A 26,369-nucleotide genomic window follows, 5' to 3' on the forward strand; every position below is an offset into this window, starting at 1 on the left:
TCATTTCGTTACAGGTTTTTTATTTTCCTACATTTAAGCGCAGGATTATTATTCAAAGTACATACATATTGTTAGAATAATACGTCTACTCATGATAGGCACGCAACAAATTTTTACTTTGGCCAGTGAAACGTTCCACACTAATTAAAGTACCTCCATCTTTTGGCCACATGGGGTCAGTGTTGTCACACTTAATGTATCACGCATGGTGCATGCGGTTCATCCAGTAGAAATGTTGCTTATATATTATTTTCCCTTTTGGTACGATATCAATACACAAGTGTAAAATATCGATATTTTATATTTAATTATGTCATTTTATTCATAAAAATAGTATAACTGGATTGTTAGCCTGATATGGCAATACTGTATTGTGAGTTATTCTGCAGCTGTATCGTGATGTATCTTGGATTTTTTTCTTGATTTTTTTAAAATTATTTTTTTAAATGATATACCAATGATTGCAAGAGCACTGTATTGTGACATTGTCGGTATCTCTGGCAAAATACCATGATAATAAAGTTTTATGACTGTTACAAAGCCCATTCCTCAACTCTCCCAGTCTTTTTGTTGCCACTGTCCCAGCTTTTTTGAAACCTGTTACAGGCATCACATCCAAAATGAGAGAATATTTGTAAAAACAATAACATTCATCAGTTTGAAAATTAAATATCCTTTCTTTGTTGTGTATTGAATTTAAGGGTTCATTGCAGGGTCTGTAAACATACCGTTTGTGTACATTCATATATCATATATATATATATATATATATATATATCATTTGCTCTTTTGTATCAAACACAAAGTGCTCTATCGAAAAAATGTTGCATATGAGTCATTTTCTTCGGGAGATATTCCACATTTAGTACTTAGAAACATCATGGGTGCCAATAATGGTGAGCACAACTGCAGATGATTTTCTTTGGATATATCACCGGTGTCAAACTCAAGGCCCGACCGTGGGGCCAGATCTGGCCCGCCGCATCATTTTATGTGGCCCGCGAAAGCAAATCATGTGCGTCGACTTCATGTTAAAAATACCCAATTTGCAAATAGACCTTTCTTTCTTTTGGCTTCTGATTTCACAACTAGTTATCCATTAATTTATTGTCGACGTTATAATAATATGAGGCAATCCTAAATTTATGAGTTCAAAGTCATAAAGGCACTCCAAGGGAAACCATAACTATGATGTGGCCCGTGCCAAAAAGGAGTTTGACACCCTTGCGATATATTATTTAGAGCACGACTGCTGTATCGTGATATCGCAATATCGCAATTTACAGTACGATTCCCATCACAACATTACATAGTTAACGTAGACGATTTTCTTCAAACATATCTATTATCGCACGATCGCTATATCATGAAATGATGGGTATTGTTGGCAAAACAACGTGGTGGTATCGTGTGAGCGACGCTGAGATTCACTCCCTTAACTGTTACTAGATATTGTAAGTAAATCTCAAGTCTGTCTGTTAGCTCTCGCGCTCTCTCAGCGAGCTAGCTATCCAACATCCGGGTTCTCTCCTGATGAAGCGAGGGGAGGGGGTTGATCAAGAGGATGCGTCCGGTGAGAGAGACGCTGTGAGCGGACTCCACTTCACAGTACTCTGCCCCCTCAGTCGGTATGTAGCAGCGGCCGGAGCGGAGCTACCGAGAGAGCGAGAGCGAGAGGGACGCCGCGTATGGCGAGGATTTAACGCAACAACAACAACAACAAAAACGACGATGAGGCGTTCGCCCTCTGCTTGAAGGACACTTTTGCAAAGAACGCCATTTCGTTCATTTTCGCCTGGCTTTTTTCCTCTTTAAACAATGGCGAACGACTCTCCGGCCAAAAGCCTGGTGGATATCGACCTGGCATCCCTGCGGGTGAGTGCGTTGAGTGCAAACACGTTTAATGCCGTCATTCATAATGGTATAAAATAAAGAAACGGTGTTTATTGGGGAGGTTGTATCTACCCTCCTCCTCTTTGTTTAATCCCCCCCGCCGCTATTTGCTTGTGTGAGGCCAAGTCCGAACGGGCGCCGCCGGCCTTTGCATTAAACACACCCTTTGTTCAATTACCGTCCGTTAACTCAATCACCGGGTGCGCTTGTTTCGTCACACAGGACCCTGCTGGGATTTTCGAGCTGGTGGAAGTAGTGGGAAATGGCACCTATGGACAAGTCTACAAGGTTAGTGTGTTTACTAATGTGTGTATGTGTGTCCCCTCCACGCCCCAGTTAGCTATGGCGTGCACGGCCTCCATTTGCACTGATTTAAGAGATTCCATCCTCTTGACAGGCTTCACGACGCCATTTGCATGGGCGGTGTTTGCGAATTTGTGCTGCCACAGTGCCCCTGAACGCCTCATTGCTCCGTGCTCGACTTGGGCCCGGTCCGTAGTCGGTACGACCTATGGATATTGCTAGGGATGCTAGTAGGTATCGTTTTTGCTCGTTTTTGCTGGTATCGGTGCTCGGTGTCGGGGAGTACTCAAGAGTGAATACTTTTACTGGTATTGCCGGAGAAAGTTGTATCGAACATCCCTTCTTATCACGATACAGTGTTGATACGCTGACATAGGATATGCCCTCTATGCCCCCGTAGTTGTTTTTACACCTCATATGTCTGTTATTCTGATATTATAGCAGTAGTTTTAGTGTATTGGGACTACGCCCTGCCCCAAGTAACGCGTTTAAAATTGCCTATAGACGCCATGAGATGGCGGCAAAACCCTCCTTTTGTCTAAGCAAAGCTCCTCAATTAACGCCAACATAGTTCCTTGACACTTAAGCTGCCACAAGCTGGCGGCAAAGCGCTATTTTTGTCTAAATGAAGCTCCTCTACTCACTTCAACATAATACCTTGGCACCAAGATGCCACAAGAGCCAAGAGAGGCCAGAGGCACAAAAACTGCAAATTGTGATCAATTCGCGAATGCCGAATACGGATTTTGCGGGGGTTCACTCTTGAAGTGCTATTGGGAAGTAGTTGTAGTAGCGGTATTGGTGGTGGTGATGGTGGTAGTAGTAGTAATCTTGGTGGCAGTAGTAATTGTTATGGTGATTGTAGTAGTAGTGGTGGCAGTAGTTATAGTTGTGGGGGTAGTAGTGCTGGGAGTGGTAGTAGTTAATGTGGTATTAATGGTCGAGATAGTGGAAGTGGTGGTGGTAGTAGTAATAGTAGTGCCAGTAGTTGTAGTGGTTTTAAAAAGTAGTAGTAATGTTGGTGGTAGTATTTGCAGAATAAGGGATAGTAGTAATGGTAATGCTTGTAAAAGTTTGGAAGTAATAGTAGTGGTGGTGGTAGTTGTAGGAGTTGTTGTAGTAGTAGTAGTAATGACGGTGGTATCAAAATATCGTGATACCGACCGTACTCACAACAACTTTGTCTTAACAAACCTTTTTTTCCTGCAAGTTGTCCCTTTTCCACCTACATTGATATCGTGATGTGTCGTCGTTTTTTTTTTTTTAAACCTAATATAATGGTTAGTTTGTAATCTAGCATATCGTGAGTTGCGACACTGGAAGGACCAACCGATCGTAGTTACTTTGTTTGCTCGTATTCAAGTTCAATCGAGTTTGTGACGTGATTACTTGTTGCAGAATCTCGTATTGTGATTTTATCGTCAAACTATCATATCATGAGTAACGCTTCCCTTCTAGTTGTGACACTGTCAAGCTTGGAGACAATCATCGTTATTTTGTGTAGTTTTTCAATTACCGGTACATTGATATCACTATGTATCATCGTTTTCCCATGTGTTGTAGTAATGAAGTTGTTAACGTTTACGTAACGTATTGTCGTACGGTGAGTTAAGCTACGATTTCCACCGATGGTCGCAACACTGTCAAGACTGAAGAATGAAGCCGATCATAGTTACTTTGTATTAATAAACCAAGTTCCCTTTTTCCAGTTACATTGATATCACAATGTATCGTAGATTTTTTTTAACTGATGTATTGGTCACGGCGGCACGGTGTCCGACTGGTTAGCACATCTGCCTCACAGTTGTGAGGACCGGGGTTCATATCCCGGCCTGTGTGGAGTTTGCATGTTCTCTCTGTGCCTGCGTGGGTTTTCTCCGGGTACTCCCACATCCCAAAAACATGCAGGGAAGGTGAATTGAAGACTCTAAATTGCCCGTAGGTTTGAATGTGAGTGCGAATGGTTGTTTGTTTATATGTGCCCTGCGATTGGCTGGGGACCAGTTCAAGGTGTACCCCACCTCTCGCCCGGAGATAGCTGGGATAGTCTCCAGCACGCCGTGACCCGAGTGAGGATAAGCGGAACGGAAGATGAATGAATGAATGTATTGATTACTTTTTAATTTTTATATTGTCATCCAACTGTCGAATCTTGGGTGACACTTTGAGCCAATCGTTGTTACTTGGTTTCCTTGTATCCAACTTACATCGATATTGCAATGTATCTTAAATTTTTGTATATATATTTTTTTACTTTGTTTAGTTTTTTTAGTTACATTACTATTATGATCTATCACCAGCGTTTCCCCTCATATCTCAATATTATAGTTGGTACTATTTTTGCGGTAATATAGCATCGAGAGTTTTCTCATCTCTTTTTTAGTTACTTTGATATTGCAATTTAGTGTATTTTTTTTCCCCAATAAAAAAAGAAGCCAATGGTCATTGCTTTGATGTAAGAATTTTATCAGTTACTTTGATGATTGTGATTTACTAAATGTTTCAACCCCCTGAATATATTAAAGATAATTGCAGTATTGTTCCCACTGCGAGGGCGTGAGAATGCGACTGATCGTTGATGTTAAGTTGTTTTAACAACCAAGTAGTTCCCTTTTTCACTAAGATTGATGCTCTCATCACAATTTTTCGATAATTTTTTCCCCCCACAAAAATGTAAAATTATCCTTGCCAAAGTATGGTGATATTGTATTTGTAAGTTACACCTTTACGCATTTCAATATTTGTGATAAGATGGAAAAAACACACAAAGTTGGGATGTTTCGAGTTCAGCTCCTCGGGATTCCATGAATCACACAACAATTTTTCTTTTTTTGTGTGTTTTTTTCCCCCTGCCCTTTTTTTTCTCGCCTCTTCACACTCGTCTGACCCAGAAACGCCGGAACGTGACTGGATCGGAAAAATAAATATGAGAGGAAGCAAAAGTGGAAATTATAAAGTAAAGTAACACGTCATCTTCGTCGTAATAACACTGCCTCAAAGAAGATGAGGTCTCACTCTTGTTTATTTCCAGCAAACCGTGGGGTAGTTTTTAGTGCCCACCCGCAGAGGAACTCGTTTAACCTTCTTTATGACTTTTATCATACACTAAACAGAAAACGTAAATATTTAGTACATGCTAGTGAAGAAGTAACGAAACTGAGGAAGTTGTTTCACTTTTTCTGTTACATTGATATCGCAATGTATAGTAGATGTTTTTTTTCACCGACTATGTCAGTAATAGCGTACTCGCTGTATTGTTTAAATATTGTATCGTGAGTTACGCTGCGATTCACACCGCTAGTCACAATACTGCCAAGATCTGGGGAGATTGTCCAGACTTTGTTTTAACAAACCAAGCGTTTTTAGGAGTTTCCTGCACTCTGTTTTGTTGATTATGTGAAGCATCAAAGTTTTTTTTTACCTTTTCGCCAGACACTGCGCTCTCACAATACGTTTTTCATGTTTGATGCTGCCTCTTTCACACAGCGATGCCGAAAATTGCTGCATCGGAGCCATAAAACAGAAGATGTGGCTTTTATCCACCTATGCCTTTCACACAGAACCCAGCAAAGGCAGGATATTGCGAGCGTTCACATGGCAACACTATGTTTTGCGATAAATTTCAATGTCATGTTTAATGTTCATGCTTTCACACAGAGATATCACAAAATAGCTGCTTCGGAGCTGGAAAACTTAAGATCGGGCCGGCTTTTGTCTGCTTGTGCCTTTCATACAAAACCCAGCAAAGGGAAGGATATTGTACGTTTTTACCTATTGACACAACTTCCCGCGATAAATTTTAATGTCATGATTTTTACTGTTACCCCTTTCATGTAAAACTGTCACATTGGAGCTTTAAAACAGAAGAGCCGCCCGCACCTTTCATGCATTATCCAGCGACGGCGTCCTGCAATAAATTAGATTCAATTTTAATATTAAGATATTCAATGTTCACACAGAACAAGTGAAAAATTGCCGAGAGATGAAACAGAAGATCCAGAATTTATCCATGTTATTCGTCTGTAATTTGTCCAAGGCTATAATTTGTAGGATCACTATGTAAAAGAGAATATAGTCTATGTGGAACGTATTCACCCTGAATTGACGTTTTTTGTGCTGTCAATTCGTAGTTTTTTATGTTTAATGAATGAGAATTATTATATATTTTTTTAAATACTTTTTGAATCTTGTCAATGTTGGATGTTACAGTGTGTAGAATTTTGTCCAAGACATTTTGGAATAAGTAATGATTCTGAGTTGCATGGTAAAAACTAAAAAAGCAGCTCGTGCCGTCTCATGGACTCATGCCAGGCCAGTTCACAGACATTCCGGTTATTCAAAGTGGGTCGTTGATGCTGTCTGCTCTGACCTTTTTCCCCACACAGGAAGTGAAGTCACGACCGCAGCAACAAGGTAGCTGCTGGGACCTTTTTGTGCGCTTATCTTCTGTGACCTTTCTATGGGGCAGCAGCAAATAGGAAGCGGACTTTTGTGGAGAAACTGCTGCGCCGCTACTGTTGTTTTGGACATCCACATGGATAAATATTAGCTTAGCCAACAGCTCTAGTGAACGGCCCTGTCGGTCTTTCCAAAACATTCCGGGAGGTCCGCTATATTGGTGCCCTTACGTTTTTTTTTCCCATTTCCACTGGCCAAAGTGTCAGTTCATTAACAGTTGATTCTGGATGTTGCAGATCAACTCAGGATACGATATTGCAACATTTTGCCAAACTGTATCATGACTACATTTCATGCAGACATTTTCAAATCGATATACCAGTTAGAGGTAGGAATCGCAGAGTAATTAATGACAAGATATCGTAATATTTTGCAAACAGTATATTATATATTAGGGGTGCCACAATTTGATAGTTGACTAGTCACCGATTATTTTTGTGATTAGTCGACGAATTGGATAATATCGCTGACGTCGGGCCAAAACCTCTTTTTTGTTTTGAAAATGGCTTGCTCTCTTTGACAATACAATGTTAATAGTTCAACAATTTTTTTTGGGTCTCCTGAAAAATTATAGTTTTGGAAGTACAAGAAGTCCTCGATTTACGAACGAGTTCTGGCGACGTAACCCGAATTTCCACGTAAGTCGGATTTCACCGTTAAAGACGAAATTTACGTTGAAATACTTCTGTTTACGGGTAATGTCCCACGTGATTGTGACAGCAAGCTAAGTGTGTGTGTGTGTGTGTGTGTGTGTGTGTGAGACGGGACTGAGCAGGTGTCGTCCGGCGGGACTGAAGGAGGAAGGAGTGCGCGCAGGTGCGAGTGTGTAGAGTGGCAAGTGTAGTGACGGCGACTGGGGAAGTGTAGCGATTAGCGGAGGACCCGTTGACGTTGAATGCGCAGAGGAGCTAATAAAGCCATTAAAACAGCAAATTGGTGCTTCGTGCCTTTATTGTTGCCGACACCCAGCTCAGCTGTGCAACGAGAGAAGGGAGTTAACCCCGAGGAGGACAACCTCGGCCCTGGAGAAGGCGTCTCCCGACCACGGACAGGTGACCGTAGCAGGGAAGGTTAACACTTCGTATAAAGAAACTAAAATACATTAAAATACAAAAAATAAGATGCTGTACTTACCATTACTGCTGAGTGTGAAAAAAGGAGGGCGAAAAAGGCAAAGATACTCCCGCCGCACAAACACAGACGAGCACTATGCACTAGCTAAGCAGAAACACTATGGTGCTGGGGACAAAATGGCGGACGAGGCACGGGCGTCATAAAGTCGAAACGACGTAGGTCGAGTACGTCGTAACTCGAAGACTTCCTGTACTAGGATTCTGGCTGACACCAGCCATATGCAAATTGCAGCTCATCGCACCAGCAAGCAGCTGCTCTTATACAACCATCATTAGCTTCCATCTGGAAGTGTGTAAGGTATGTGCAAAAAATAATTACCGTAAGATAATTTGTAACCTTTTTTTTTTTTTTTTTTTAAATCCAAATAGAACATTGACAACAGTATATTTCCAGTGTTGATCTGGTTATAGTACATTCAACTTTTTATTATATAATACAATTTTTGTTGAGTTAGGTCTGACAGCCAACTAATTTTTGGGTGCAGAATCCAAAACTGATGTCGGTTTTTCTTTATTACGTCAACTTTTTCGAACAAAGTGAGAGTGGAACAAAGGAGATATATACCTACGTAAATAAAACACTAATATGGAATAGTTACAAGCTTTGAAAACTAAAAAATCAGCATAAAATGAAATAGAATTTACAACGGTATGCCCATGCCCATTACAAGGTTAAGAGAAAAGCCAGCACAAATCCTCTTTATTCCTACTATGCTAGTTTTCTGTTTGCATAAATTGATAGTTCTGACCTATTGGAAGCTGCACACACCTCTCATCGCACTGTCTCAATTTTGACTGCACAAGCAAGTTGCCACATAACGGTAGATGAGGCCAATCAGTGGAATTTTGCTTATCTGGAGGGTAAGCTTTGGAGAAAAAAACTTGACGTGCTTGAAAAAAAAACTCACTGCAATTTTGGAATCAGTATGCCAATTTTAGTTTTAATCAGGATAAAAATCTAACTCAACAGAATTTTTTTTCAAATTGTTCCCCAGTGTTATTAATAGAGCACTTTAAAACAACCACGGCTGCAGACAAAGTGCTGTACATTATATAATAAAACATGTAAAAACAAACATAGTGCAAATTAAAACAACAGATTCATAGCAATGTTAAAAATAAACACTGAAACAGTGCAGTCTCGTGCTGAATTGAAAGCCAAAGAATAAAAATGGGTTTGAATGAGTATTAAAAATGGACAATTAGGGGGCTTGCCTAATGTTAAGGGGGAGGTTATTCCAAAGAGATGGCCCAGCAACGGAAAATGCTCTATCCCCTTTGAGCCTCTGTTTAGTCCTCCGTACCTCCAGGAGCCTCTGGTCAGCTGACCTGAGGCATCGTGCAGGAGGGTAGATTTGGAGCAGCTCAGACAAGTAAGGTGGTGCGAGACCATTTAAAGATTTAAAAATAAATAAAATAATCTTAAAATTGACTCTCAAATGCACAGGAAGCCAGTGAAGGCAAGATAGAATTGGAGTTATGTGCTCCCTCCTACGTGCTCCAGTTAGGAGGCGAGCAGTAGCAATTCGAGCCAACCGGAGACATTTGAGTGAGGACTGGCTGACTCAAAAAAAAAAAAAAAGTGCATTACAGTAATCCATCTGAGATGTAACGAAGGCATGGATTACTGTTTCAAATTGGTGTTGTGGAAGAAGAGGCTTTACCTTTAATAAACTTTGCAGCTTGTACTAGCATTCCTGACATGGTTATATATGAGAGTGCAGATTAAAATGAAGGTGATACTCTGGCCTTTAACCGTTAAGCTGTCAAGTGCACTTTAAAATGGAACAAAAACTATGTACAATCATATACAATCATAACATTGGAACTGAGAATAACCTTTCACAGACAAGATTTTTTGGGGGCTTTTTTCCCCCTCAAATGTTCTGTATTAATAGCACATGCTTTGACAGTGACAAAAAAGTAAACCTCATGAAAGTGGGTTGAGAAATGAGCAACTTCTGATTTATTTTTAAGTACATGCATTGGCAGTGATGAGAACATTGCCCCCGGCAACACGCCGCCATGTAGGCACTAGGCACATTGCTAACGGTCTGCTATGGCCTATCGAGCGTCTATTCATATATGTGGTTATGACGTTATAGCAAACACATAACCTGTGTGCTAAGGCTGATGAAATTGTCATCGATAATGTTAATGTTTACAGCATTACACAATTAGCTTATAACAGTTGACACTAATATTAGCTGCTAACTAGCCAAATGTCTTACCGGGATGACTGTCCCTCTTCGTCAGAAACTGAATCAGCCACAACGTGCTTCTATTTTAGATGCTCGTGTATCACTGTCATGCCGCCATGAAGCGTACGTTCTGTCTTGCAGGTTTTGCATCGCATTCTTAAGTATTTTTGGTGAAATGCCCAGATTTCGAGCACCGTTGCTAACGCTGGTTAGCTGTAGTTTTTCCCGGTGCATCACTTAGCTAACCTGGATGACGACTGTGCATGTGCGTCACGTCCATAAGGCAGACAACAGGCGAGCACGCTGGGCAGCGGGAGGATTCAAGCACTTTTGAGAGAAAAATACAGCTTAAAAAAACCCGTAGATGTCAACTGTTAAATTTATTGTTGACGGTTTTGATCGTAACTTGTCAACCAATCTTGGCAACCTTATTGTGTATCTCATAATATCGCAATACAGCGATTATGCAATAATTGATATATCGAAAGAAAACCATCAGTGATACTTCGTTAGCTTTCAACATTACCGCCAATGTTAGCTTGTGAATTTAGTTTTCAACGTTATCGCTAACATTAGTGCTAAGGAAGAAGAAGGTTATTATCTGACGGTAGCTCCAATGTTACTTTCCATTTAGCTGTAACGTTAGGTTTCCGACATTATCTTCCAGTGTTGCCTCTAATGTTAGCCTCCAACGTTATATTCTGTTGTTCGCTAACAATGTTATCTCTTAATGTTTGCTTCAAATGGAGCCTCTAACTTTGACTTAGGATGTTTGCTTCAGTTTCTGTTTGCTACTGAAGTTAGCTTTCAGCGTTAGCTTTCAATCTTGGCTTTTGAAAGTAGCTTCCGATGTATTAGAGCTTTGGAGGACCAATGTTAGTGTCTGATGTTACCTCCAATATTAGCTTCCAATAGTGAATTCCGGATTTAGTTTCTATATTACCGCTAACGTTAGCGTTAACATCAGCTTTCTATATTAAGTGAAGGTGCAACAATTAATATTAGACGACAACTAATCGATTATTAAATTAATCAACAACTATTTTGATAATCGATTAATTGTTTGGAGACCTTGTTTAACTTAAAATTGACCAAATCCTCTGATTTCAGCATCTCAACAGTAAATATTCTCTGATTTCTGTAGTCCTCCATGAAAGAAAATTGATTATCTTTGTGTTTAATCAAAAAAGATACTTGCAGACATCTGTATTCACATTGCGCGGCACGATGGCATGACTGAGTTCAAATGTGGCCTCTCCTGCATGGAGTTTGCATTTTCTTCCCGTGTCTGCATGGGTTTTCTCTGGGTAGTCCAGTTTCCTCCTAGATTTCCAAAAACATGCACGGAAGGTTGATTGAAGACTCTATAAATTATCCGGTGTGAATGTGAGTGCGGATGATTGTTTGTTTATATGTGCCCTGCAATTGGCTGGCGACCAGTTCAGGCTGTACCCCGCCTCTCGCCCAGAGTAAACTGAGGAAGGCGCGACCCTAGTGAGGATAATCAGTATGGAAAATCGATGGATGGATACTTTTACATTGATTTTAGCATTAGCATTTCGAGTTGTATTTTTATGGTTGTGTGGATACTATACCCGTTTGTGTATATATATATATATATATATATATATATATATATATATATATATACACACACACACTATATATTTTTTTGTGGTGTTGAGACATCAGAGTGAGTCAGATCCCGTCTTTAGCTACAAGTGGGATTGGTAAAAAATGGACTAACCCCCCAAGTACCACCCATCATGGCTTATTACAGACCCCCACCCACCCCCAAGGCCTTGTGGCATGTCTAGTCTGACTCCTTAATGACAGTTGTTGATCTGTCTGAGCTGGGGTGTGTGTATTATGTGCTGTGTTACTGTACATATGGCCATCTGCCACCCGTTGATTCGGGTGGCTGTTTGTCCTGGATTGTTTTTTAGAAGTTAGGGTAACGCTAGCCAGCCAATGGTTACGCCTATGCTTTGGCTAGTTAGAAATTTTTTGGCCTTTAGTAAAATTGACTTAAAATACACTCTCCTAATGTTTTGAAGGGTCTGTTTACAGTTAGCATGCTAGGCTAACACTCCAGTGAGCACACAGGCTAGACTTGCTAGTCATTAGCAGCTGGGGGCAGCCATGCCATTAACGTCTTCATGTTCAGGGAATGTCGTCAGTGTGCTGTCTCACAATCGTAATAACTGCTAACGTTAGCACGCTATCAGTTTAATCTGAGGAGATAAATAGTTAAATGACTACAAGATGTAATGAGTTAGGGTAGCCTTGCTTGTCACCAGCCGTGTTGTCCAAATCTACATATTCGAGGACTATTTTGATTTTTTTTTTTTACGATTTTGATGTCTTCCTTGAGCGCTAATGTTAGCCAGGGAAGCTGTGCTAACAGATAGATTTTATTGTGTGAGATGTGATAGTTTAACAGATAGATTTTATTGTGTGAGATATGATAGTTTACATTGTCTACACTAGGTACACAGCTAGGCTAAAACTCAGAGCGGCTGACAGGCTAGCCTTGCCAGCCATTAGTTACCATGGCCCGCATTTTGTGAATATCATTGACACATCGTTATTCCATGAACATAACGTGTGGGAAAAACTTGAGCGTTAGTGTTAGTGAAGCTCGGTGTGCTAACAATGAACTCTCATTGTAAGCCGAGGGATGAATATTTGAACAAGTCTACATGAGCTAATGAGGTGGGCTAACACTCCAGTGAGCGGAGAGGCTTGCCTTGCTAGTTGTTACCCCATATGTTTAGCTTGCGCGCTTGCGCTTATGTTACCGAGTTACATGTCATTGTATGACAAGAGTTGAATTCATTCATCCATCCATCCATTTTCTGTACCGCTTCTCCTCACTAGAGTACTGGGTGAGCTGGAGCCTATCCCAGCTATCTTTGGGCGAGAGGCGGGGTACATCCTGAATTGGTCGCCAGCCAATCGCAGGGCACATATAAACAAACAACCGTTCGCACTCACATTCACACCTAAGGGCAATTTAGAGTCATCAATCAACCTACCAAGCATGTTTTTTTGTGATTTGGGAGGAAACTGGAGTACCCAAAGAAAACCCACACGGGCACGGCGGGGCCGGGTTTAGAACCCCAGTCCTCAGAACTGTGAGGCAGATGTGCTAACCGGTCTTCACCGTGCCGCCAAGGGATGAATCATGTTTGAATATTTGAGTCGACGCTAGATAGCGAACGAGGCTAACAGTACCTAGTCATTCGCATCTAGGGGGCAGCCATTTGGGAGACACTATTAACACATTGCCCTGCGACTGACTGGCGACCAGTTAAGGGTGTTGTCCGCCTTTCGCCCGAAGTCAGCTGGGTTAGGCTCCAGCGTCCCGCGACCCTAACCAGGATAAGCGGTGTTGAAAATGGATGGATGGATGGATATTAACACATTACTATTTCAGTATTATATTCTGTAGATTGAGTGCTCCCTTATGTAAGGCTAGGTGCGCTACAATTTTCTTTTTACAAATTTTTTTTTACGAGCTGTTGGTTACGCGACCCACTTTTGGGTCCCGAACCACCAGTTGAGAATCAATGGCTTATAACACAAACACACACGTTCACACACATTACTTATGGTTGCCATGGCAACATACAGTCCCACATTATCACTATGTAACTCGTGTTTGTTGTGTAACCAGCGGCCTTATTTCCTTAAGCGTTTGTTTTCATCCACTTTGACTGGGCCGGTCCTGGTCTGTCATATGACCATTCCTTCTGCCCGGCTATTGGCCCCCGGCGCTCGGTCAGCCCCACGCAGCAGCTGACCGGGATGCAGGCATCCCATTGGAGCAGAGGTTGTGAGAGCACGAGCCTTCCTCCTGTCACTGGGCAGACTCTGTCAGCTCCCCACCAGGTTTGTGCTGTCATGCTAGAGAAACTTCAGGCGGGAGTCGTTTGGTTGCCGCGGTGATGCGTCTCCCCTGCTCGCCCCCTGTTTCGGGGCAGATAATGTCAATATGAGGATGCCCACGTCCTCATTTCACTTTCAAAATAATAAGCCTTTTTGCCATGTAGGATTATTAATGATATTTATTTGAATGTTATTGTGTTTCACGTTGCTCTTTCACACAGGTACCACAAATTGCAATATAATTCACGTTTGTTATTTTACATGCGCAGAGTTACAGCAAAATCACTGCATCATTAATTTTTACTTTTGACAGTATATCAGTGATGTATCAAATTTTCTGCCAGCAAATGTCTACGGTGCGGCACGGTGAAACACTGGTTAGAGCGTCAGCCTCGCAGTTCTGAGGAGCGGGGTTCAATCCCCGGCCCCGCCTGTGTGGAGTTTGCATGTTCTCCCCGTGCCTGCGTGGGTTTTCTCCGGGCACTCCAGTTTCCTCCCACATCTCAAAAACATGCATTAATTGGAGACTCTTAAATTGCCTGTAGGTGTGACTGTGAGTGCGACTGGTTGTTTGTTTGTATGTGCCCTGCGATCAGCTGGCAACCAGTTCAGGGTGTACCCCGCCTTCTGCCCGATGACAGCTGGGATAGGCTCCACCACGCCCGCGACCCGAGTGAGGAGAAGCGGTGCAGAAAATGGATGGATGGATGAATATCTACGGCCAAAAATGATGGCCCAAAAGTGCTTTTTCGGTTTTGGACCGAAATACTTTTTTCACCGAAATAAAACAGACCAAAAAGGATGTTGTGATACAAGCAAAACTGCGTTCAGTTGTGTACACTTTATTGTATAAAAAAAGAATAAATAAAACAGCACGTCCACATTGAACACTCGACCAAACTCCCTGCTTTCTGCCTTTTTGGTACTACAGGGCAATGCTTGTTGCACGCTATTTTGCACCGCCTCAGCTTTCTACAAGCTACAGCTAACGTGGCTGAATACGATGCCGAGCTGCGGAGGTGAACGGTCGCTTGGCGTTCAGTGTCAATACAGCATATGTCACCATTCCAATTATTACGAAGGGAGGACGAGGAGTAATTCACAGAACGATAGGGAAGCCATGCTAATGGAGAAGCTATCGTGACATAAAGTTGCAAAACACTGAAATAGGTGATTGGGTGATACAGTACACTTTTCACACAGGTCTGGCTGGAACTGCGTTATAGCGGAGGGTAACCATTGTTGAAGAGAAAAATAGCAGGGAAATTAATAAATTACGATAGTGAAAATACTGAAATACTGGACACAATCATGCTACACCGCCACACAGGACTGGAACCAGAAACCGGGAATGAATTACTACGTCTCCTTTACGTCACTTGAGAACACGGGGACAGTTTAAAAATACATTAATATAACAAATATTTATAATATAAGGTATGCTTTATTAGTCCCACAATGGGGAAATTTGCATCCTTTCAGCAGCAATAATGGATTCAGGAAATACGAAAATACCATGCAAGACAAGACATTTGGCTCCAAATGTGTCCACCATTATAAGGTTAATGTTTCCTGGAAATATAGGAAAAATAATATGCTGCAATAACTGTCCTGCAGTAATTGTTCCTAACATAATAATAAAAAAATAAAAAAAAAATTAAAAAAAAAAGGAAATTCAGACAAATGGTTCTGGAAATGATTATTTATAGGTTCGCAGCTCTGAAGTCATAGTTTTACAAATATTTGGCATTGTAATTTCTTTTGGTTTCGGTTTATGGTTTTCGGTCTTGTTTTCCTCATTTTCCTTGTCTCCACGAATTTTCATTTTGGTGCTTCAATTCTTTATTCATGTGTCATATAAGCCCCTGTCATCCATACACTACAAAATTAACACGTTAATAATTTTTACATTTTATTTTTCAAGTGTGATATGAGCCTTGTTTACGCAGAGATACTGCAGAATTTCAGCATTATTCATTTATTCTTTATTTTATATTCAAGTGGGATATTGGCCTCTTTCACGCAGAGGTAGAGCAAAATTGCCACATCATTTTTGTTTTCTTATATTCAAGTGCGATATGAGCCCCTTGAACACAGATACAGTAAAATTGCTGCATCAAATTTTTTGTTCTTAACTTTGTATTCAATGGGAATAAGATGCTGTAATTTTGCTGTATCTCTGTGTGAAGTATAAAGTTTACTTTATATTCAAGTGTTATATGAGCCAATTTCACCTAAAAGTACAGCAGAATTACGGCGCCATTAATTTATATTCTTTACTTTATATTGAAGTGTTACATTAGGACCTTTCACACAGAAATACTGAAAAATTGCTGCATCATTTATTTGTATCCTTTAATATTCAAATGAGGTGGCATGGTGTACGACTGTTTAGCACATCTGCCTAACAGTTCTGAGGACCAGGGTTCAAATCCGGCCTCACCTTTGTGGAGTCCCCGTGCCTGCGTGGGTTTTCGCCGGGTACTCCGGTTTCCTCCCATGTCCCAAAAACATGCATGTTAGGTTAATTGAAGACTCTAAATTGCCCGTAGGTGTGAATGGGAGTGCGAATGGTTTTTCGTTTATATGTGCCCTGCGATTGGCTGGCGACCAGTTCAGGGAGTACCCCGCCTCTCGCCCGAAGATAGCTAGGATAGTCTCCAGCACGCCACGACCCTAGTGAGGATAAGTGGTATGAAAAATGGATGGATGGATAAATATTCAAGTGTTAAATAAACCCCTTTTAACAGAGATGCAGCAAAATTGCCACATACTACAAGTCATTTTTCCCTATATTCAAGTGCGATATGAACCCCTTTCACACAGAGATACCGCAAAATTGTTGCATGGTTTATCCATCCATTTTCTGATTATTATTTACTTAAGTGTCCTTGGGCAAGACACTGAACCATAATTTGCTCCCAGTGGGCCTGGCAGCGCCTTACATGGCAGCAGTCTCCCATTGTTGTTTGAATGTGTGTGTGAGTGGGTGAATACGAGGCTCTGTAAAGTGCTTTGGGCACTGTGATAGTGTAGATAAAGCACTATTAAGTGCAGTCCATTTATCATTTACAGCCTGGACATAACTGGAACTTTGAAATTGTAAAGTCTTGCCATAAAATATTCTTGTGCGGTGATTTGCAGCAGATGTATGAAGCACTGTATAAAATAAACAAGAGCTTTTTTTCTGAAACACTATCAGTAAATGTCCTGGGAAGTAAGGACAGCTTTAGACTTTTATTTTTATTATAATTAGTATTTTTTTTTTAGGTTGTCGTCAAATTAACGTTATCGTAAAATAACAACAAAAATTGTTTATATATTTTTCTTTGCCCATATTACCCACCCCTACTGTGCACATATATTTCCATGTCCAAAAACAAAAATATAGTTTTACATGGAAAAATGTATATACTAATGTACTTGCAATAGGTGGAAAATAGCTTTTCGTGGATGTAGCACTTTAATTTATTATCATTTCTCAATTCCTTTTTTTTTTTTTTTTTCCTGTGTGCTTTTATTGTGGCGGGCAAGAAATCCCCACGGACCTTCATGCTCATGTTTGCTTTCATGCTTTCAACATTTAGCCTCCACCCCCTCACTCGCTGTAGGTTAAATCACATCTATTTTTAGCATGCGGCAGAATTGTGGGTTAGTATGTTGCAGGAGGGGCGGGGCCGCCTTCAAACGCACACCCCGTCATCGCCTCAGAGGGTGCGAGAAAACGACTGACTCGATGTAGACGTGAAAGCACACAGTTGCAGTAATATACTGCAAAGTATCTGCATAAAAGGTACACGGTTTTCAGAATTGTCCACTCCTTTGGGGGAAAAAAAAAAAAAAAAAGTTTTACGGGGGACAAAAGTTGTATATTTTGCAGATTTTTTTTTTTCAAGAATAAAGTCAGATTCATTTATATACAAAAAAAAAAGCTTTTTATGAGTGGTGTCTGTTTTTTAAAAAGACAATAATAATACAGTTTGAGATGCAAAGGTTTTCAGCTCATGAGAATACATTTGGAAATATTTTTTACTATAAAATACAAGAATAAAGGAAATTAGTATTTTTTAAAATCAATAATCAAATAGTTTCACGGCGGCACGGGGGACGACTGGTTAGAGCGTCTGCCTCACAATTCTGAGCACCGGGGTTCAATCCCCGGACCCGCCTGTGTGGAGTTTGCATGTTCTCCCCGTCCGTGCCTGCGTGGGTTTTCTCGCAGTACTCCGGTTTCCTCTCACATCCCAAAAAAACATGCATGGTAGGTTAATTGACAGCTCTCAATTGCCCGTAAATGTGAATGTGAGTGTGAATGGTTGTTTGTTTGTATGTGCACTGCGATTGGCTGGCAACCAGTTCAGGGTGTACCCTGCCTCCTGCCTGATGATAGCTGGGTAGATGGAAATAGTTTAACAGTAGTTACTGTATTGTCATATTTCAAGTAAAGTCATAAACGCAGGAGCACTCTTAAAGCCATAAGAATCCTTAGTTTCTTTTCCTCCGCTTAGTGATATTTTAGGATGATTTATTTTTCTGAGCAGCCTCTGTAATATGTTTTAATTTGAAATGTGAACATTTCATTTGAAGAGAGGGAAGTATGTCAGATGTATTTTTCCATTGATCTGTATGGAGTGGACCTATTTAAATATTTGATTTTTGGGACTACTGTAATGTATTGGCAGAGGGATATGTTGTAATGGGGAGTCAGAATTGTCATTCACTCTCCGTGTGATGTTCTTTTCACCCACGACCTTCGACTTGAGGTAAACGCTCACTTGTATACTACTAAAAGAGTGCTGCTGTTAAAATATGCATAAATATTTTGGCGGATCATCTCTTCGAATGGGAGCGGTGGTGGCGGCCTGCGGAGGGCCGGATAATGGGGCTTCCCAGTGCCGGCTGGCACCGGCCGGGATGCGGCTTCACGAAGTGGAGGTCTGTTAGCAGCTGTTGCCGGCCCATGGGTCAGCATTTGCTGGCACGCAGGCCGGTGCGAACAAGGCGCCTCTCGCCCAATATATTGCGGCACGACGCTCAGACTGGCATAGCGGCGACGCTGTCGCCTTGGGCGGGACTCGGGGCACCTTTTGCTTACATTGGCCAGTCAGCCAATCAGTGTATTTTTTGTCACATACCCACATGGCCACATGGGTTACGCGCCCAATCGTGTGCGTTTATACTCTTAGTGAGGAAGTGGAGCACTGTTGTCTGGCAGTAGCAGCCTGGGTAAGCAGTGTGGCTGCGTATAGCCGTACTAAGACTAAATTTTAAACACAACGGCTCATTATTTTATCAAAAGACAAGACCACGACTGTATCGAGGCACTTTTAATTTTGCGGTATCGTGAATATTGTTACATCTCTATTAATGGTACAAAACAAAGCAATATTTTTATAGAAATACTTTTTCCTATATTTCCAGGAAAACATTTTTTTTTTTAAATGTCAGTGTATTTTCCCAAAAAGTTATAACCTTACAAGAAAGTATTTTAGTTTTCAAGAGTTGTCAGATTTTTTGCAATAAAAATAGTATATTTTCCAGACAATAAGTTGTAATTTTATAAGAATAAGTCTTATTTCCCCCCCCGTTATAATACAAGAATAATGGCATCACTTTTATGCTGACCGGCTTTCATGTCATAATTTGCCGATCCGATCAATGACATCATTGATTGGCTCCGCAAAAGACATTTACTCCGCGTCGCCATTGTGGACACTGTATATTTGAATCCAAAAACTAATTTACTTTTAGCCTTGTCGCATGCCTTTTGACGTAGTACTGTAAATATCTGACGGCCAATTAAGTTATTTAAAAACAAACATGTCGCCGGTATGGGACAGTCAAAACGCCTGAAATGGACAACACGTAATGCCCGGATCAGACTACAAGACAAATTTGCTCTTTCAGGATTGCACTGACAGAGTACTGCAATAAAATCTTGTATTCCGATACCACCGCATTCCGTTTTTTATGATCATTAGTCTTGATCTTGTCAATTCAAATGCGACCGGATATACTCGTTACCGTAGCAACGACAACAAGAGTGGATCACGCCAACTGTATTATAAGGACAAAATGGGGGGAAACGTGTGTTGGTGGTCACCGGTGCTCAGGACAGGAGAGGATGTTCGTTTAAGGCTTGTTTGAGGTATGTTCACATACTTTTAATACGATACGGCTTGCAATCAGGCAACAAAACGTTATGTAGCCTAGCAAGCTACTGCTAGCACTGACGCTTGGACGTAAACATGCCGCCGTTCTGTCGAATCATGCTTGAAAGTTTCGGTGTGGGTGAAGTAATTTACTTACAGTAAAGTAATTTAATTACAGTAAGTTAGCGCCCATTATTTCTGTAATGTAATGTTGGTTTGACCTGACTGATTAGAATACACTATCTGACTTGAGCAGTGATTTCCAACCTTTATGGAGCAGAGGAACATATTTTACAATTGAAAAATCTCACGGCACACCAACAAACAAAAATGTCACAAAAAGTGGATACATTAATTTCTGTATTTACTTCCTGCCATCTAATAGAAGAACATTCATTTGTTCTGTCTCACTATGCCTCAATGGCATAAATAAATGAACAAAGATACATTATTTATTGGAAATATAATTTTTTGAGCAATTAAGTACACAAGTATATACAGTAACTGAACAGGTCATTTAAATAGACATTCCTCCATCTTGTGATCGGATCGGTGATCGGTTATCGTTTTTTTAAAACTCAGTGATCGGCCCCAAAAATCCTGATCGTGCAAAGCCTATCTGTATATACAGCACAACAAATCAAACAACAACAAATCTAACCATCCACTTGCCAACTTGACCCTCTCAAAACGTATTGTTAAACCCACTGTTAACTGTCTGACCCCGGAAATAACTGCCTTTTCATCCCTCAAATCTGTTGCAGTTATTCCAGTTCTAAAGAAACCTGCTGTTGACCCCAACAACCTCCGTGCATTCATTTCCGAAATCCTTGAAAATAACTGTTGCATTAAAGATCTACTCACCTTTCAACAGTAACATACAATTTAATTGTGGGTTCTGCCCATTTCACGGCGCAGAAACGGCAATGATCAAAATAACCAATGACCTCCTGATGGCTGCTAGTTATTATTATTATTAACCCTTTAAGTTGAGCTTGAGTGACATGTAAGGTGCTCCAAAAAATGCATGATGATAATAATAACAATAAAGGCAGATTTACAAAAATATATATTTTGTTGAGAATAAAGTCTGATTTTTATTTTATTTGAATGTTTTAATAATCTTACAAGAATAATTCATGATTTTTTATGGGACAAAAAGTAATAATGATACAAGAATAAAGACATTTTTACAAGAGAAAATCAGTGCTTTATGAGAAAAAAATATTTAATACTCTTTCATTGAAAAACATGACAATCCTTCTTTCATTGAAAAACATGACAATGTTAAGGATAAAAGAACAGTCATATTTGTTTGAGAATAAAGTCAAGAAAAAAAATATTGAAAGAATGAGGCTTAAAAACTAGTGTATTTCTTCAACAAAAAGTAGTATACTTTCTCAAAAAATTCAGATTTCTTTTTTTGGAGAAGGCTCTAGTTTTGTGGTGTGGGATGACCATTACACACAAAAATGGGCGTAGGCTCTGTTATCTGCCGTCTATTTAGTGGACACCACCACCAGTGGGAAATAATTTCTCTCGGTTGGAGGCCCCACGTTACCCGATCCTCGCCACTTTTTACCCACACACATTTTTATTTTACCCACCATGTAAATTAACGCGCCTCGCCCTTCCCCCTCGTCGTCGCATGACCCTATATTTATCCCCCTCGCCCCGAATCCCCTTATACTCCAGCGGGTCTTTTTGAAGGAATGCGTTGAAAGTGCTTGCGTGGAACGTTCCGGGCGGTCTGCCCCCGCCCGCCCGTCATGCTGAGTGAATACAGGATGTATTTAGCCGCAATGTAAAGGATGGTCCTAGACTGCCGACTTCCTGTGTGTGTGTGCGCGTGCATGTCACGGCGTCTGTCTGTCAGCTGCTTCCCATTCGCAAATCTTTGATACGAAATCAAAAGTTTTTACGAAAAGATAAGTCTTCAACAAATCTAATGATTGCTTTTTAGTTAACAGGGAACATGTTGTTCCCAATGAACATAATGTATGTGTTTTTGTGAACATCAAAGATAATTGAGTCTTCAGCAAACCCAGTGTTTTTTTTCTGTAAACATCAGACGATTTTGTGTTCTATTTAAAATGTTTGTATTTTCATAGAAAATTTTGAGTTTTCATCCATCCGTACATCAATTTTCAACTCCGCTTATCCTGGTAAGGGTCGCGGGGAGCTGGAGCCTATCCCAGCTGACTTCGGGCGAACGGCAAACTGCACCTTGAACTGGTCGCCAGTCAGTCACAGGGCACATATAGACAGCGACAACCATTTGCCCTCAGATTCCCACCGTCACTGAGTAGGAACTGAACTCTGCTGCCTGCACCAAAGTCAGGCGAGTGTACCACTACACCATCAGCGACCCTCAACCTAAAACACGACAATTTAAGATTCTGTGAACCTAATGTGGCGGCACGGTGGCCGACTGGTAAGAGCGTCAGCCTCACAGTTCTGAGGACCCGGGTTCAATCCCCGGTCCCGCCTGTGTGGAGTTTGCATGTTCTCCCCGTGCCTGCGTGGGTTTTCTCCGGGCACTCCGGTTTCCTCACACATCCCAAAAACATGCATTAATTGGAGACTCTAAATTGCCCGTAGGTGTGAGTGTGAATGGTTGTTTGTTTGTATGTGCCCTGCGATTGGCTGGCAACCAGTTCAGGGTGTACCCCGCCTCCTGCCCGATGACAGCTGGGATCGGCTCCAGCACGCCCGCGACCCTAGTGAGGAGAAGCGGCTCAGAAAATGGATGGATGGATGGATGAACCTAATGTACTAGTTTTTGTAAACATCAAAGACAATTTAGTCTTCAACAAACCTGAAGTACATTTTCATTCACATCAATGACAATATTGAATCTTCTTTGAACCTAACGTACATTTGTTTGTCAACATTAAAAGACATTTTGTCCCTGATGAACCTGTTTTTTCAAAAACATTGAAGACAGTTTAGTCTATAATTTAAAAAAATATTAAATACAATATAAATACTAAAATAATGAAGCAGTGGCTTCAGAACAACTCCGTGACTGTTCTTGAATGGCCCAGTCAGAGCCCTGACTTCAACCCAATTGAGCATCTCTGGAAAGACCTAAAAATGGCTGCCCACCAACGTTCACCATCCAACCTGACAGAACTGGAGAGGATCTGCAAGGAGGAATGGCTGACGATCCCCAAATCCAGGTGTGGAAAAACTTGTTGCATCATTCCCCAAAAGACTCATGGCTGTATTAGCTCAAAAGGGTGCTTCTACTAAATACTGAGCAAAGGGTCTGAATACTTATGGATGTGTGATATTTCAGTTTTTCCTTTTTAATAAATCTGCAAAAATGTCAACAATTTCCTTTTTTCTCTGTCAATATGGAGTGCTGTGTTGTGTACATTAATGCAGGAAAAAAATGAACTTAAATGATTTTAGCAAATGGCTGCATTATAAAAAAAGTGAAAAATTTAAGGGGGTCTCAATACTTTCTGTACCCACTGTACATTCTAAACATCCAAGACAATAATTCATCAAAACCAAGGAATGTTTTTTTGAAAACATTAAAGACAATTAAGAGTTGCGTGTTTTCCTACACAACAAAGACCATGTAGTTTAAATATATCTAAACTTCGTGTTTTTCTAAACCTCAAATACAAAAATCTTATTTTCAGTGACCCGAGCATACGGGCTGAAAATAAATAAATAAATAAATAAAAGAAACAATTTATTCAGTGAGTCCAACTGTATTTTTTTACACAAGACGGTCCTCAACAAATCTGTTTCTCAAAAAATTAAAGACGAGTTTTTAACAAAAAAACGTGTTTGTAAACATCAAATGCATAGATTTTTCTTTCCACGAACCGACTTCAGTGAGCCCAATATATGCGTTTTTGTAAACTTCAGACAATTGATTATTAAGTCGACCTTGCGTACATTGTTAATGTAACCATCAAAGATGATTAAGCTACTTCAGTGAACCTCACGTGTTTTTAATCATCCAAGACCGTTGAAAATGTTCAGTGAACCTAACTCTTGTTTTTGTTAAAGAACAAAGACGGTACTTTAATACAGTACATGACTGAAAATGAGAAAAATCATGTTACTGGAGTCTATGATGTCATCACAGTGCCATTGTCATGACTCTAGCCTTATCCATTTCCAGCCTTAGCCAAATAAAGGAAGTCTTTTTTGCTGTTATTCAAAGCCAAATGTTCCCCTGAGTGAAACCAAGTGTTACTGTAGCAACAACAGTGTCCACAAAGGTGGCTTCATTGATATTTACGGCAGCATTCAAGCGTAGTGTGACAAAACACCTTTGGTGAGCTAGCACCTTTGAATCATGGCGGAAGGGTTTTGTGTCGTTTATCGAAGGTTGAATTGTAGTTGATGTTTAACAAAATTGTGACACTAGCTTCACTGAGGACCAAATTGTCTTGTTCACAAAAATACATGTTGGGTTCATAGAAGATTGTATTGTTTTTGATTTTTCCCCCCCCCAAAAAACACGTATGTTCGGATCATTAAGTTTCTCAACATGGAGTGGCATTTCCAAACGGAAATACACGCAAATACAAACAAAAACAGTACATTGTGTGCTGTGATGAGATGCCATTACACCGTCTGGAGCAGCGTCACTGGCATGGGGAAACGATCGAAACAGTCTCAAATGTCGATGCCGTTGATACCAGAAGAAAGATTCTCAAGATTAAATATCGATACCTTTGATACTTTAGTCATTTGAGGGACTGTATTTTCAGTATCTTATCTGAAAGGGAGTCTGTGGTATGGAACATTAGCAGACACACAAAAGGGGCACATTGTAGTGACGGCAGTTCTTTTGGGTGTACTGAATCACGAGAATCAGTTTGTTAAAAAAATTTGGTCAAAACATTCTTTCAGCAATCATTCAGTTCTTTTGTTCTTTTTGAATGTCAACATCGCTTGATCTTCATTGCTGTTGTTAATGGAATTGATCGTGTATTTTTGACATTAAGAACATTACGGTATCATTAGATCTGTCATATTTTTAATAATAATAGTACTCAGCAGTGTTGAGTGGCGACCTAGCCCCCATTGCTCACTTCAATGATGCTCACGAGCTAATTGAGTTAGCCGCCTAGCCTGGTGTCGCTCCTCCCTTCTTAATTGAGATTGGCGCTGTTTACTTTAAACTGCTTCTGCTGTCCGCGGATTAGTCACGTCGCTTGCTTCTTTCTGCGGCATGGTGGGTGTTTTCTTCGGCCGTGAGGGGGATAAATCCCCCAAATTACACTTAAGATATTAGCCCACACAAGTCAGCCTATCACCATAAATCCAATCTTCATCACCCTTATTCCTAAAATTCTGGCAAAACATTAAGGATATCTTATCGTTGAAGGACCACTGGAAATGGCCAAAAAAGACGCTGAAAAGATCGCTTTAAAGCAAAATGGCTGACTTCCTGTGTCTTTTCAGGCATGGATTCTTGAGACCTTTTATGGGTCTACTCAAGATAGACATCCCTACCAAATTTCATTTTGCTAAGTGAAACTGGCTTCGGGGGCTGAATTTTCCAAAAATTCGAAGTACCTTGGAAATGATCAAAATAAGCCTGATATCGCCACTTCAAAGCTAAATGGCAGACTTTAAATGCCTGTTCGGGCATGGCTTGTTGGGACTGTTTTTGTGTCTTTACTCATAATAGACGTGCTTACCAAATTTCATTTAGCTAAGTGAAACTGGGTTCAGGGACTTAAATTTCCAAATATCCAAAGGATGCTTGCAAGTGACCAAAATGAGTCTAAAATGACAACTTCAAAGCAGAATGGCAGACTTCCTGTGTCTTTTCCGGCATGACTTTTTGAAACTTTTTTGTGCCGTCTACTCATGATAGACAAAAAAAAAGAAGAAAAAAAGACCAAATTTCATGTTGATAAGTAAAACTGCTTTCAAGCGCTGATTTTCCCAACTACTAACCCAGAGAAGTCGTTATCATCTCCATTCACCTTTTGTGTTGCTTTTAATTAGCTCGCTGCTTTTAGCCCCAACCCGACGTGTATCCTCGTCCCAGGCCTGCGATTGTGACTGGGCCGGCTAACAGGATTTTATAGAGTCCTATCCCTGATTCGTATCTCCTCAACCTCCCAGTCAGCCGCCATCAACGCTAATGAGCCTCAGCCAGGGAATAATGAGCTTCCGATGGAGAGAACTCAGCAAGGCTAAAATTAGCCTGCTAGCTCACTGTTGTGAAAAGTTGCACCCGTGGATGGAATGTCACCGGCGTACTACGACGGGATCCTGTGATACTTGATCACATTTGGAGCAGCTTAAATTCTTACAATTATTTTTCACCAACTAAATGAGTTACGATGGGTGGT

General features: G+C 40.7%; 1 protein-coding gene across 13 annotated transcripts in view; it reads left to right on the forward strand.

Moving 5' to 3' along the window:
• Positions 1-1,597: 1,597 nt before the first annotated feature.
• LOC133410701 (mitogen-activated protein kinase kinase kinase kinase 4-like) overlaps positions 1,598-26,369 on the forward strand; it is a 93,306-nt gene continuing 68,534 nt past the window's right edge. For all 13 annotated transcript variants that reach the window (XM_061692163.1, XM_061692164.1, XM_061692151.1 and 10 more), the window contains exons 1-2: positions 1,598-1,875; positions 2,116-2,181. In XM_061692163.1, the coding sequence (XP_061548147.1) occupies positions 1,819-1,875; positions 2,116-2,181 (123 nt within the window). In that variant the 5' untranslated portion in view covers positions 1,598-1,818. The remainder of the gene's footprint in view (positions 1,876-2,115; positions 2,182-26,369) is intronic.

The sequence above is a fragment of the Phycodurus eques genome, chromosome 12 (assembly GCF_024500275.1).
Source record: "Phycodurus eques isolate BA_2022a chromosome 12, UOR_Pequ_1.1, whole genome shotgun sequence".
Lineage (NCBI taxonomy): Eukaryota > Metazoa > Chordata > Actinopteri > Syngnathiformes > Syngnathidae > Phycodurus > Phycodurus eques.